Below are 15000 nucleotides of genomic sequence, written 5' to 3'. Positions count from 1 at the left end.
ACGACCCTGCCCATCAGGTTGTCTCTCTGCGAGATAACCCTGGGTGAAGGAGACCTGTGTGACGGATTGGGCAGCTCGACAAGACCTGTCGTGAGGAATTAGAGATGGGCCGTGGGCCTGCCTGCAGACTCGCCTCGATGGATCCTCATGGCTGGAAGTGAAGGGTGGATGCGGCCAGCGCCCCCGTCGGCGTTAGGCCCTTGATGATGATTGATTATATACATATATATATATATATATATATATATATATATATATATATATATATATATATATATATATATATTATATATATATATATATAGTATATATATATATATATATATATATATATTATATATATATATATATATATAACTGGACAAGTGCTCTTGTGGAGAGGTAAATCACAGGGTAACAATAAAACTGACTTTCAAGGTTGATCAAGTCCCAAGCTGCAGCCACAGAAATGAGGACATGGCTCCTATGCATAACTGGTTAGCGATAGAGCGAAAACCCATTTCACAATAATAATGGGAGATCTTAAAGCCAAGACAGGCAACCATGGTATAAGCACCAGAAATGAAATGGGGAAAAAAAAAACTTGGAAACCTTGGAAAAAATGCAAAAATATCCGATACACAAAAAAGGGTACAAGACGGGTCTACAGAATTATCGACCCATAAGCCTCGTATCAGTCATCTACGAACTATTCACAAGTCATCGCAACTCGTATCTCCCACAGCCCAAAGAACAGTCAAGCTTTCGCAGAGAATTCTCAGTAACAGACCACACGGTGAGAGAGTAAATAAATGAATATAGGAAACCCCTGTGTCAGGCATTCGTAGATTACGAAAAGGCATTCGACTTTTTACAAATAATAGTGGTACTAGAAGCTATTCGAAAACAAGAAGTAGAGGAAGTTTATTATAAAATACTGGAAGATATATATATATATATATATATATATATATATATATATATATATATATATATATATATATATATATATATATATATGAAAATGGGACAGCAACATCAAGCTTCATAGAAAAACTGATAAAATCCCAATTAAAAAAGGTGTTAGGCAGCGCGACACCACCTCACCAAAACCGTTTACAGCTTGCTTAGAATGGAACAGAAAAGGTATCAAAATAGGGGACGAACATCTAAACGATCTATTGCTGACGATAATGATCTCTTTAGCGAATGAGCTGCAGTAATTATTAAACAATCTAAATAGAGAAAGTCTAAAAGTTAGACTTCAGATGAACAGGAAAAAGACTAAGGTTCTGTTCAACAGTAGAGTTCAGTTCGAACAAATGCATATTTAGAGTGACCCGCTAGAGGTAGTAGACGAGTACATATATTTAGGGCAACTCATAAAGACTTTCTGTTTGGATATGCGAAGAGCGATGGATCAAGGCCCCTTGAGACGCTTAGTGCAACAGGAATATCCACATTATTATATACAGTTGGGTCTGGTCTAACTGTCTAACCCACTATTGTTTTGGTTGCGCTCTTTTACTCTTCGCTCTTTTAAGAGCAATACAACAATGCGTCAAGGAAAAAAACAGCTGGCGTAAATACAGTTAGTCATGATCGCAATGTCTACATATCGCAGGGTAGTGTGAACATCCTTTCGGTAGTACGGAACCAGAACGTTGATGAGGTACCGTTAGTAAGTAGTATGACCGCGACTTAAGACGGACCAACACCACCTCCCTTAAAAAATTCCTGTGGGCTGCGTCCCACTGTTCTATGTTGGTTTGATTTTATTTGTCAATTGTAGGTTGGTCCACTCACTTTGCCACAGTTGTATTTTTGCTTTTATAAGACAGACAATGGATAATTGTTATTAAGCAAAATAAATGTGCTAGACGTCAACGGTCATGTAGCACTATGGAAAGGCGCAACAGTGAAAAGGGTAAATTCGTATAGTAGTTCAAGATAGCATGGCACTGAAAGGGGCAAAGAGGAGTAAGGGTAGAGAGGGTGAGTAAATGGGCTAAGGTAAGGAATAACAAGGGTGATTAGCAAAAGAAGAAAGGGGGTTTAAGGGTGATTAGACCACAGATTCAGGAGAAAAGTCATGAGGGAGAAAAGCTAGGGATGGGGGATGTTGTGGCAAAGTTTCACATGTGTATTCAGGAGGAATTGGAAGGGATAACGGGGAAGGAAGGGGGGATGATATAGAGGAGAATGGAATGTGTTGCAAGGGAGTGGGAGGAAGGGGTGTATGGGGATCATGAGCAGGAGGATGGATGTCGGCAGTTACTTTCAGCATAGAGCGAATGGGAGAAGAAATATTAGACAATGGATGTGGTGTAGGCATGTTCTATCGGGTCATGATAGATAGTTTTCAGTGTCTTCGAGTTTGTAAAGTGGATTTTGTTAGGGAGTTCTGAGAAACAAAGGTTTTCTTATGAGGATGATAAGGGGAGATATGGGCAGCAATAGAGTAGGGAGTCAGAGAAAAACCTCATTGACGTGTTTCCTGTATGGCTTCGTGTAAAATGAGGTAGAGGAGTCCCAATGAAATATGATCAATCATGACTAGGTAGGCCAAATAGAGCGCCATTAGGACCCTACAACATCGACTCTACGAACTCCGGGATGAGCTCGAGGGCAAATACCTTCCTCATGAGCTGGTCCTCCAATTACAGCAGGAAGATCAAGCTCAGCGAGCCAAACATAAGGAGAAATTACATCGTATATGCAGCAAGAGCAGATGGACAAAAGCTGGACATAGTGATCTTTGAAACATGTCCTCCAAACACCTGACTCCCTTGGAAAAAGAAGCCCTCTCTGTAGGCCTCAAATTCAGCACCGGGCAAGAAAAGAAGGGCCTAATCGACTACGTCATCTCGAACTACCGCTGGACCGATAGTGACGTCGACAAAGGGTTCGTCCAAGGGGTCACTGCTTGCTGTATGGCTGATGCATCGTCGCGCCCCCCGGCGATCCCACGCAAATATATCACCGCGCTGAAGGGCCTCCGCGACGACGAGACCATCGTCATCGCCCAGGCTGATAAAGGTGGTGGTATTGGTGTTATGGATAAAAGTGACTATATACTCAAAATGAACAATTTACTTTCTGATGCTTCTGTTTACAGGAAAGTAACGAAAGGTGACGGGAAGATCGAAGCTGCCAGGTTCAAGAAGGCGAGGGGTTTTCTCCTGCGTTCAGCCGAAGGTAAATGCCTACTTCACCTGCTGGAAGAGGCCCCCCCACAACCTGTCCATGAGAGGTCTCCCGAAGGTACACAAGCTAGGCGTCCCAATGAGACCGATCACCTCTGGTATTGGCAGCGCTCCCCATCATTTGGCTAAGTATTTGACTAAACCCCTCTATGGGGGTCATCAGTGATTCCCACCTGAAGAACTTCGAGGTCCTCATCAGACGTCTTCAGAATTCCGGGTGTAGAAATAAAAAGCTTGCCAGTTTTGATGTAAAATCCCTCTTTGCCAATGTACCCACAGACAGAGCAGTCCGAGCAGTCGAGAGGGTCACCAGCTCCATGACAGATGCCGCTACCGAGACACCACTTCGATCGCCTAGTAAAGTTATGCGTGGACTTCAGCTACTTCGAATTAGCTGGGGAAGAATAACAGCAGATTAGTGATCTCGCCATGGACTCCCCCCTGAGTGCCGTCATGGCTTGCCTGTTCATGGAGACGCTGGAGAGGGATAACTATAAGGACATAATCGGCAGACATTCAACTTGGCTTCGTTACGTAGATGACGTCCTCGTCATTGTCCCAAGAAGGTTGTGCTTGCAACATACATTAACTCGTGTTGTGATTGGCTTCTTCCTCAGAGCACTGAGGATCTGCAGCCCTCAATTTCTTGAGGATGAGGTTGCCTATTAATTCTTTCATGAAACACAAATATCCCAGAGGCTTACTGCTAAACCTCAGAAAGAAGGCGGAGAACATACTCGCAAAAACAGACCCCGCACCCTCTTCTAATAATGTTCTCATATTACTGTCATTCGGCAAGACAGTGAGAATCGCCAGCACATCCGGGGAAAAGATACATGACTTAATACGAGACAGAGAGCAGCCCGAAAGCAACGCTAGTAGTGTTGTATATCGCATACCCTACAGCAGATGCGATGCAGCATACTTTGGGGAAACAGGCCGTGGTTTCAGCACCGGGATCAGCGAACATCGAGCTGACATCCGTTACCACAGGACTTCCAATGTCATGGTGGTACATGTAGATGAAACCGGACATCTACCGAACTGGAAGGAAGCAGAAATAGTCCGTGGAAGACGGAACAAACAAAAAAGAAAAATTATGGAACGGGCAGGTTCAAATTATCCAAGGTCACGGCAAGACGGCAGTCGTCAGGTGTTTCGTCAGCTTACGTCTGATATATATTTACTCTGTAATTTCTCTGATGTATGTATTTCAGACGAAGATACAATCGAAACCGATCAAGTACATCCCTTGTATTGTGAAGATATTCATTCTCATTCATACCTTTTTCTACATCTGTGAATATGAATACGGTTCAATCTTCGTAATATTGGTGGACCTACAGCGTCCTCTAGGGGGAATAGTGAATGGGAATGGTGAATCATTGTACTAATAATTCATCGTTGTCCACAAACCAGGCGAGCAAGTCTTTTCCACAATCTGACCAACCCCTGCAGTAGACAGGGCAGTTTGTCCGAGAGATGGAGAGAGTTCCAGTGCAAGTACTGAGGAGAGATGAGGCTTGGCAGGAATGGGTTTGCAAGTCAGTCAGGTTGATAATGCTTTAGCATGGGATTCAGATGTATCGGTGCGTCTCCGGAGGGAAGCTTTGCCTACTTGTTTTTGGGAGGCATTGCTGGAAGAAGAGTTTTGTCAGAGTAAGGGACTATAGAGGATTTCACAAAAAAGATCCCATTTGGCTGGGCTAAACAGAGTACTCAAAAGATTTGTAGAGGTGGTAGTAGTAGAAGGACGGGGCCTTGTGGAAAAGGGAGTGACGTTGAGTGAAGTAGTGCTATGGAGAAATGGATAATGAGGTTGCAGAGTAACAATAAGGGAGGAGGGATTTGTAGATGAAAAAAGTTGTAGGGTGGAGGATATGAAATTAAAATCCGTGGGGCTAGCTGATAATGGGGCAAGCCTCAACATACACATACCCTTAGGGTCCCCTTCGGGGGTATACCGTGCCCATGGCCGTTCATGATTAATACAAAGTCAGTCTTTCATCCTTTCAACACGGGTCTCACACCTTGGAAAGTGGATTTTGAAGGATCTGGAAGAGAGAAGGAAAAAGGGGCGAAAAAGAGACGAGGGCTCGCAGCTGCCACTGGGCCTCCCTATGGCAACAACGGGTAAGATCTGTACCAGTTACTGGATACCGAGTGCCCTGGTACCCATATTACCTTCATTAATTTATTGGCACTATTTAACTTTCCAATATTACCAAGCAAATCATTTTTGTGTGTTTTGAGGACTTTAAGTGAACTTAATGAATCAGCAAAAAATACTATTCTATCGTGGGTCGTCGACAGTACAAAAGCTGAATCTGTGGGGAAAAAAGTTGATCAAGAAAGAGGGATGTATGATTCAACAGTCTGAAATTTGGTTCACACTCATTCGACCTACGCCATCGATACCCGACAACAAACGGTCAAACGGCCTCGCCTGGCGATCTTGCTCGACCTCGAGCATATGCTGCATCAAATTTGACGTCAGTGCATATGCCCTACCGTTGGAGCATATGCGGTTATGTTAGAGCATATGCTCTATCGTTGGAGCATATGCGGTAATGTTACAGCATATGCTCTATCGTTGGAGCATATGCGGTAATGTTACAGCATAGGCAATATTGTTGCCGCATATGTATTCATATTACAGCATATGTAATTTCGTATTTTTATGCCTGGTAGTAATTGAATTGTAAATTAGCGACGGGCCGTCTGATATAAAAATCTACATCAAACACCAAGAAGATTTCAACCTCATACCATCCCACGTAAAATTTGAAGATCAAGAAACACGTTTTTTACCGCTCTCCGTCCATTGCAAGGGAGTACATTTGTGAACAACCAAAATATTGGTGAAATTTACACTTTACCCCGTACTTTGGCACACTTTTCCAAGGGAATAGCGCATGAAACAGCGATCAACCAAACGGTCAATAATATCGCGCGATTGTGCTCTTAGCGATGCGCGCGGCACCGCGGTGAGTCTCCCGGCACTGTGTAGACTGTGGACCTCGGACTGGCTCAGCAGTGGGCCAGCCGTCAACGTAATTATTAAATCTTTGAGTTTTAGGCATCATGCCAAAAATTGCAAAATCTAACACCCAGAAAGCTGCAGATTTGGTGAAGGAATTTGAGTGCTTCATTGTAAAAGAAGATAAATTAACTTGCAAATACTGCAACAAACAGGTATTATTTATATGTTTTTATATAAAACCGTATCGTTAATACATTGTTATCTGGTTTATTATAAAGCTTTTATACACAATGATAAACTTTTCTAATCATTTTTATCTTATAGATTACTTAAATATGTTAATACATAGGCACATAAATGAATATATTATGCAATAATAGCAAGAACCGGTACAATAATAGTGTAGAATCGGAATCGTTAAAATGTTTTCGTCCCATAACTAGTATTTTAGGCTCTAACTCACTGGGAAATCATTATTAGATTTGAAACTCTCATTTGATACGTAAAGTAATAAATATTTTCTTAGATTCCAGTTTCAAGAAAGTTTTATGCAGTGCAGCATTTGAAAACCAGTGCGCATGAAAAAAAAAAGTTCACCGAAGAAGCTGGTGCTGTAGGCCAATCCACCTCCAATAACAATGACAATACTGACAAAAATAAATTTAACAGTGATCTTTGCTATGCTATGTTGTCTGCAGACATTCCACTAAACAAGTTGAGTAACACCATATTCAATAATTTCTTATCAACCTATACTGGGCACAACATACCTAACCAAACAACTTTAAGAAAATATTGTTTCTTCCTTGTGCGACAAAACCATCGCAATACTGAGACAGAAAGCTGTTGGCCGGAAGATTTGGGTGCCGTTGGATGAGACCACCGACGTTGAGCAAAGGTATATCGTATGCTTTATTTTCGGTATCCTAGGCGATGAAACCGAAGTAGGTAAATCGTACCTTGGGAATGTTTCCATTTTAGAAAAAGTAAATCATTTAACAGTGGCAGCTTATTTCAACGATTCATTAATAAAACTATGGCCGGAGCAGATTCTGTATGAAAACTTTATGCTGGTAGTCACTGATGCTGCAGCTTATATGTGCAAAGCAATGAGAGCATTATAAGTTTTGTACAACAATATGATCCATGTAACTTGCTTGGCTCATGGGTTGCATCGAGGAGTGGAGTTAGTTCGTTCAAATTACCCTTTAGTCAATAAGTTCATTTCATCTGTCAAAAGCATATTTGTTAAAGCATCGTCCAGATTGCGGAAATTTCAAGAACTGGCTCCTGGTGTACCTCTTCCTCCATCACCCGTAATAACAGGATGGGGAACATGGACTGAGGCAGTCAGTTATTTTAACAGATATTACGATAATGTATCGGAAGTAACCATGTCACTTGATACTTCAGAGTCTGTACAAATAGCAGAAAGCCAGGAGCTGCTGGACAATATCGAATTGAAAACTAGTTTGTTTCATTGCCACTTCTTTTGAAGGTCTCTGTAGTGCAATCAAAAAGTTAGAAACAAAAGGTCTGACTCTGTCTGCTTCAATAAATTTACCCCCCCCCCCAATCCCTTGCCCGTTGTTGTCGTGGGGGGCTTAGGAGGCGGACTGGGACCCAATGATGGGGAACTCCCCAACCTTAGGATTCAGCCCTCGACTCAACTAATTTTGCATGGTCTTTTTTTTTTCCCACTTTTCGCTTCTGTCCCTTCACCAAACCCTTCTGCAAACCACCTCCTAAGGTGCGAGAGCCGTGCTGAAAGGATGAAAGGCTGACTTTGTGCCAGTCCTGAACGGCCTGAGGGAGCCATGGGCACGGTATTCCCCTGATTTAGTTACCTAGCCCTTACCTCTCAAGGGGACCCTGAGGGGTGGACTGTTCTTATCCAGGCTTACCATGGCCAGTAATGAAAACATATCCCCACTATTAGGGGCAATGAGGCTTGCCCCTTTATCAAATAGCCCCAACCATGTAAACCCACCCGATTCCCTGACCCCAGGCTCTCCTTTGACCACGGCTCCGAACACTGCAATAACTACCCCCTCATCAATGCCTACTAGTACAGTAGCCAACAATCAACCCTTAAGGAACATTTCCACTCTCCCAGCATGCTCAACTAAAACACCTCTACCCCCACAACCTCCAACATCAACCACCCCATCCTCCCTTATTAATACCTTACAGCCTTATTGCCCACCTCTCCATAACACTACCTCCCTCAACACTACTTCATCTTCGTCACGCCCCCGCCCTTCTACTACCCCTATCTCTACAACAGTCTTGAATACTCTCTTTAGCGCAGCCAAATGGGACAGATTTTTCGTGATCCCTCCCACAGCTCCCTACTCTGACAACACCCTTCTCTTCCAACAATGTCTCCAAAAACAAGTAGGTAAAGTCTCTTTCCGTAGCCGACCCGACCGCTCCCGTCTTGTCACAGTAACATCCGAAAACCAAGCTATAGCATTAACAAAACTAACTGACCTATATGGTAACCCCAACCTTGCAGAACCCCATCCAACCCTCAATACTTGCACCGGAACAGTTTCCTACTTGCCTGTCTCACAGACTATGGTGCAACATCAGTACAATGCTACTCCATTCCCCCCAGAGGTCATCGAAAGAAACCCACTAACATAGCCAAAATTACCTTCCGTAGGCATGACCTTCCCTTTAACGTCTACATAGGAGGAGAATCCCTCCCTGTTCGTCCATACCAACCTCCTCCACGTCAGTGCCAAAATTGTTGGCTCTAGGACACCCAGCCAAACATTGCCGTTCCACAGCCAGATGCCCACTATGTGCCCAACCTGGCCATACCCGATCTAACTGCTCTGCACAATCACGCACATGTGCCAACTGTGGCGGCCCCCATAATGTATTTTATAGGGGCTGTCCCACCTACAAGTTTGAGTCTGAGGTAGCAACTCTCAGATTCAAACTTGAACTCACACTACGTGAAGCCAGACAAGAAGCACGTCGACGTGGTTTCTCTCTTACTCCTTACTCCAGTAATACTGCTCATTCTACCAATTCTCCTACCCCCCCCCCCTACATCTAACTCCCCCTCTTCTACCTCCTACCTTCCCCAGCCAAACTCTTTTGCCATCCTAAACCCAGACACTCCAATCACCACTACAACCCCAACACCTTCCCCTCTCCCTCCTCGCACTACCCGTAACAGACAGAACAAACGTTCCACCCCCTCTTCCCCTACCACACAAACACCTCCACCTTCCTTTGCCCCTACGCTTGAGACACCAATCCTCTCTTCCCCCCTCACAAGAAATCCTTTATCCCCCAAAACTCCCCAACCAACTCCTCAGAAGAAACTATTGAAAATATACAAGATTACTTAATGAAAACTGACACTCAACCTCCAAATCTTACAACTCCTGCTCCTTCCACACTGCAAGTAACTGCTGATATCCATCCTCCTCCTAACGATATCCCCCCTACACCCTATCCTCCTACCCCCTCCCAACACAGCCCATCCCCCCCAACCCCAACCCCGCCCACATTAACCCTCCCACCATCCCCTCTATCCCTTCCACTCCCTCCTGGATACACACGTGAATCCCTTATGTCACAAGTATCCCCTTCCTCAGACCCTCCATCTCCTAATACCCCTCCTAGTAGAACACCAACTCCCACAACTCTTCCATCTCAGTCCTTATCCCACCCTCTAGCTGCTTCCCCCTCAAAATCTCCAAAACGTACTACAATCTATATCACTAAAGTATAACTATCCTTCATTGGAATATACGCGGTTTCCGCTCCCACAGACCTGACCTTTGTCATATCCTTTCCTCTTATAACCCATCTATTGTATGCCTTCAAGAGACCTTTCTTACACATCCTCCAATACCAATCCCCAATTATCATTTTGTCTCTTCCCCACATTCCCTTTCTGTCTCGTCCATACTTAACTCTGCTTTCCCCCACCTATCCTCCCTTCACCGACCTCCCAACCTATCAGACATCCTTACAGAATCCCACACTTTGTTTCAACAACCTATTCTCTTTCCTCAAACGCATACATATCCTTCATCTAATCTAACTCCTTACCACACCCGACCCTAACCCTTTCACTCACCAATTCCTTTGCCCAGCTTAGACAACTAATCACTAACTCAACCACCCTTCCCTAACATTAACTAAAGTGCTACATGACCCTAGATGTCTAGCACATTTATCTTGCTTTTAACCATTAACCATTCAATAAAGTTAATTGATAATGTCCAGAAAGATTTAAATAGGCTGTATGATAAAGCTTATATAGAAAAACTTCCTAATGTTTTGAAAAAAAAAAAAAAAATCGGGCTTCAGTTCATTAAAGGATATAGAGTCTGCCTATCAGGTCAGACCCGGGTCTTACCGGATCCCACCGCCAGATTCACAGATGTCATTTCATGTTTTAAATGCGCTCTTGTTGTTTCATGTGATGTAAAAAGATTTTTTTCACAGTATAAAACTGTTCTGGCCGATAATAGGCGGCGATTCGAATTTGAAAACTTGAAGGGTCACCTAATTGTGAAATGTAATTCTCTTGTGTGAAAATGCTCACATAATTATTTGTTAATTTGACGGTTGCGGGTATTTTGTTGCGTTTACTTTAGTTTATTTGTTGAAAATTGTTCTATTACACTGTTTGTAACCACTTGTTTCATTTTCTAACCTAATCCCACACACAAAAAAACCTCTATCAGATTTTGAAATTGGCTTATGGTGCATTAATTGCATATTTTATGGATTTAAACGTATACTTTTAGTGCATAAAAGCATATTGTTCATGCATAACAGCACATTTTTACAGCATAAATTGCATATTTTTTTGCGGATATAATGCATATTCGTTAGAGCATATTGTCACAAATCTACTGATCAAACGTTTTCATTCGTTTTCCCCGATTTCAATTTACCCAACTTCAGTAAAATTGTCCGCCTCAGTGCGGTTTGATTTATAATTGTTTCTGGAATACCCAATTGTATTGTCATTCAATTTATTTCAATACGATTTTGTTGTCAAATCTTGCGGTGATTATTGTTTCGTATGCCCGCTGTTAGATTATTTTATTACAAAGTATTTTTTTCTACTTAACGATCATTGTCCATGTCACATTTCTGTCTATGAACGGCGTTCTTCCATGTAAGCAGGTAATTTTGAACAATACTCCCGTGTTCTGTAATGAATCCTCCATCTTTACATCACCACCCTATTACAGCATGTTTCTTGTGCCACGACGCGCCTTGAGCCTTCTCCTTTAAACCTCCCTATTCTGCCATCACCTTTAATCTCAGGTCTTGATTTAGTTTCGAATGCAATTTTCATCTTGGTGTAGCCCAGTATCACTGTCAATACAGGTATGAATATTTTTTGCATCTTCTATTAATATCTAAGATAAGATTTAATGGGTTCCGTTTGCATTTTCATAAATTGCCATTCCAATGTTATCAGCCATAAGTCATTTTCTCTTCCCTTACTCAAAATTCCACATTTGAAATTTGAGATTTTGCAAGTTTGCCGAGTCAATGTAAAGTGAAGACAATAGTTGAAAAGATAATCAAATTAAGTACTTCTTTGTATACTGATGACATCCATCTTCAGCGCTGGGATGGCATGCCATAGGCGACTTTAGTTTGCGGTGTACAAAGATGGCTTCACAAACAATTACTAGGTCTAGACCTGTTCAATCTTTTCTTGAATTTCGGAAAAAAGTATTTTCATTTTCAATGTCATTAATATGTTAATATTATAATCATCATAACGTAAACAGTACATGTTCACAACCACCTACAAAAGGTTAACTCAATTAGGTTCAATTATTTAGCAGCTCTACATATATTTGGCAGGAACTTTTATAAATAAATTCATATTTTTTTCACTTTTTATTTACTTATGGTTTGTAAACCATGGTTTGGTCATAGTATCTAGCAATTTCTGTAGCTTACAAATTATGTGGCCATGCTCATGTAAAAAAAAAATAAATAAATAAAAAATGAATAAAAAAGGAAAAATAATAAAAGGCAAGTACTAAAGTGTGTGGTTGAGAGCACACTGCCCACATGAAACCAGAGCCGAAAAAATGTAATCATCACCTTTATTGCAAATGATTAATAATAGTGAAATTCATAACCTAACTGTAAAGTACGTAAGTGCAGAGGTGTGTGCTATTCCCTCACAGCACACTCAAATATTTATGTAAAAACTTTACAAGTATGGGATAGCCAGCAGAAGAAATAATTACAAAATGATGAATGAAATAAACTTAAGGAAATGTCAGGCACATTCAGTTTCTCTTGAGACCAAAAAACTGACAACTGACATGATCCTCGCCAGAACACACCACCAGTTTTCAGCAGCATAGTTACCATTCCTTTTACCTTTATTCTCCTCCAAGGGTTGCTAACTAGGCAGAAAATTGTCGTGCTGAAAAATGGTGATCTAGTCACAAAAACAGTGATAGTCAACTAATCACTCTGATAAAAAATATAATATACCCGAGAAGGGGGAGGGGAAAGGAGTGGAGTGGGGGTCAACCAAGTGTTCCACCTTTGCTCCCGTCACTGCCTGAGCGTCTTTAAATTCACCGAAAGATACGGTACATTGCATGCAGCAAACGTGTCACCAGCATTCTTTCCTTATGCCTTTGCGTTGTTTGAAGAGGAGACGGGCGTAAATGGTGCTCCCATTGTGGCTTATACCGCACTACACTCTTGACATGTAATACAAAATTACCGAGATGAACGCTTTTATTGAATTAACAACCACAATTTACATCTGCTTTGGTACATGTATTTTACTTTTGCACATTAAGGGACTTTTCACACCATGCCCAAACTCCACAAATCTAGCATGGGTATATTAGCCAATACCTGGTTTACCTGGTGGATGTATGATGCAAGTCCTCGGGTGTGGGGAAAGAGAGTCATTTCTTTCTCTCTCGAAAGGTTTTGGGTAGGGGTTGGGCTCTCGACATACCACCACCAGTGCGCTCTTGTTCTGACTATACAAGCGATAGCAAAAGCCAGATGCTCCTGCTACTACGGCAACTGGACATTTGTACATGAACCTAACCAGCAGCTTCTCTAACTATCATCCCCTCGCTGCTTCACTCGAGTCTTCTTTGGGCCCTAAAGTTTATACAAGAACAATGGTAAATGCTTATATGCGGTTAAATACCATGGCTATTTACACACTGAAATATATATATATTAATACAAGTCAAACTTATCTTCCAAGATATAAACTGAAGTTGAACAAATTTTCCGATAATCACAGTTGCAAGCCAATTCTTTTCTAGAAAATTTGGAACCAATAGACAAACCTTTTAGCATTAATACTGCTGATAAAACCTATTTCGGATAAAACAAAAGTTTGACTTTGCCCTAAAAAATACAGTAATTAATAATTATAAATGAATAAAACAAAAATGAAGGTTCAAAATAGAAAAATAACTTTACTGAGGGAACCTGGGCCAATGTACCAATAAATATAACTATCATGGATAATCTAGCAACTGAAATTCCATAAAATTATTTCATTAACAGATTTATGTCCTGGGTTGCAATGTCTAATTACCCTTGTTCATCCAGGATTAAAATATGTTAATTATAAATAACCCAGTTAAAATCAATATTTCTTTCTTTTTGAAGTCACATCCCCTGATAGCAATCCACAAAACTTAAGGCAAGGATGAACAAAGGCCAACCTCAGACTTGCCAACACCAAGACAGTGACACCAACACTAGTTTTTATTTCTTCTTGTTTTTCTGATTGGCTGCTCCTCGCGGCGGCGTTACGGGTCGCCCTGTGTTCAATCCTCCATAGGGGAACTTCTTTTTATCTGCTGGCTGTAAACAGAAGAGGCAAGACTGTTAATACGGTTTAATTTAAATATACCGTTAGTCAAATTTAAGGAATAGTGTCTTTATTCATATAAATAATGTGAATCTCAAAATCTAATCAATACTGTACCTTAAGTATCTGGAAGGAACACATAAGCGTCTCATCTACAGACATCATTGCACCTGCATTGTCAAATTCCCCACAGTAGTTGGGTGCTGAGAATAATGTTACTAGTTGTCGCTTGGCAAAGAACTCGTAACCATCTTCAACAACCTGGAAGCAAATTTCTTTGTTTTATGCACGACTTGCGTAAAATTAACAAAATTGCACTCGAACATCTCAGTGGTTTGCCTGTAAATCAACATCAAGAATTACCTGATGAGCTCGACAGATGAGGTCAAAGTCATGCTTGTGGAGGAACTTAGCAACTACTTCTGCCCCAAAAGTGAAGGATACACCTCTATCATTTTCTCCCCAGCCCATTGTGTCCTGGGAAAAGAAAGTTCTAAATTAAATAATGTAAATCATAAGTTATCAAAACGATAACAATTTCCTGCGTACAGATTTTTCATAAGAAATATAAAGGAATTGAATATTTTGCCATTTAAATCAAATAATCATACCATCAGTTTTCCCAGTTGAAAAAGTGATATTCAAAACAATGAAAATTTGACATTTTTACTTATTGAAACAAACTAGGTTCAGTTTTTAAAAAGAACGGGTGTGGCGGGCGCACCTTGTCTGGATCTGACCACAAAAGATCGCACAATAAGCCCTGGTCTGGCACGTCGGTAGGCCTCATAATGCGACGGATCTGTTCCATGCTCTGGAGGTCGGGGCTCAAGCCTCCATGGCAGCAGAAGATCTTTTCATCCACAATGGCCGCGACAGGTAAGCATTGAAACAGTCTGTGAAGGTCTTCCACAGTTGATGTATACCGCCGCTTGCCTGAAGACAGGTTCAAATTGGATACA

At 41.5% G+C, this 15000-nt stretch overlaps 1 protein-coding gene across 1 annotated transcript; it reads right to left on the bottom strand.

Annotated features, from left to right (window-relative positions):
* Positions 1–12053: 12053 nt before the first annotated feature.
* LOC119598748 (serine/threonine-protein phosphatase alpha-2 isoform) lies at positions 12054–14923 on the bottom strand (the record flags this gene model as incomplete). Its single annotated transcript, XM_037948540.1, is given in 4 exon segments — positions 12054–14031; positions 14156–14299; positions 14402–14515; positions 14763–14923. Coding segments are annotated over 4 exon segments (518 nt in total), but the record flags the coding sequence as incomplete, so codon positions are not given.
* Between the last annotated feature and the right edge of the window lie 77 nt (positions 14924–15000).

This window comes from Penaeus monodon, chromosome 41, assembly GCF_015228065.2.
Source record: "Penaeus monodon isolate SGIC_2016 chromosome 41, NSTDA_Pmon_1, whole genome shotgun sequence".
Taxonomy (NCBI): Eukaryota; Metazoa; Arthropoda; class Malacostraca; order Decapoda; family Penaeidae; genus Penaeus; species Penaeus monodon.
This window is presented reverse-complemented; position numbering and strand designations above follow the sequence as displayed.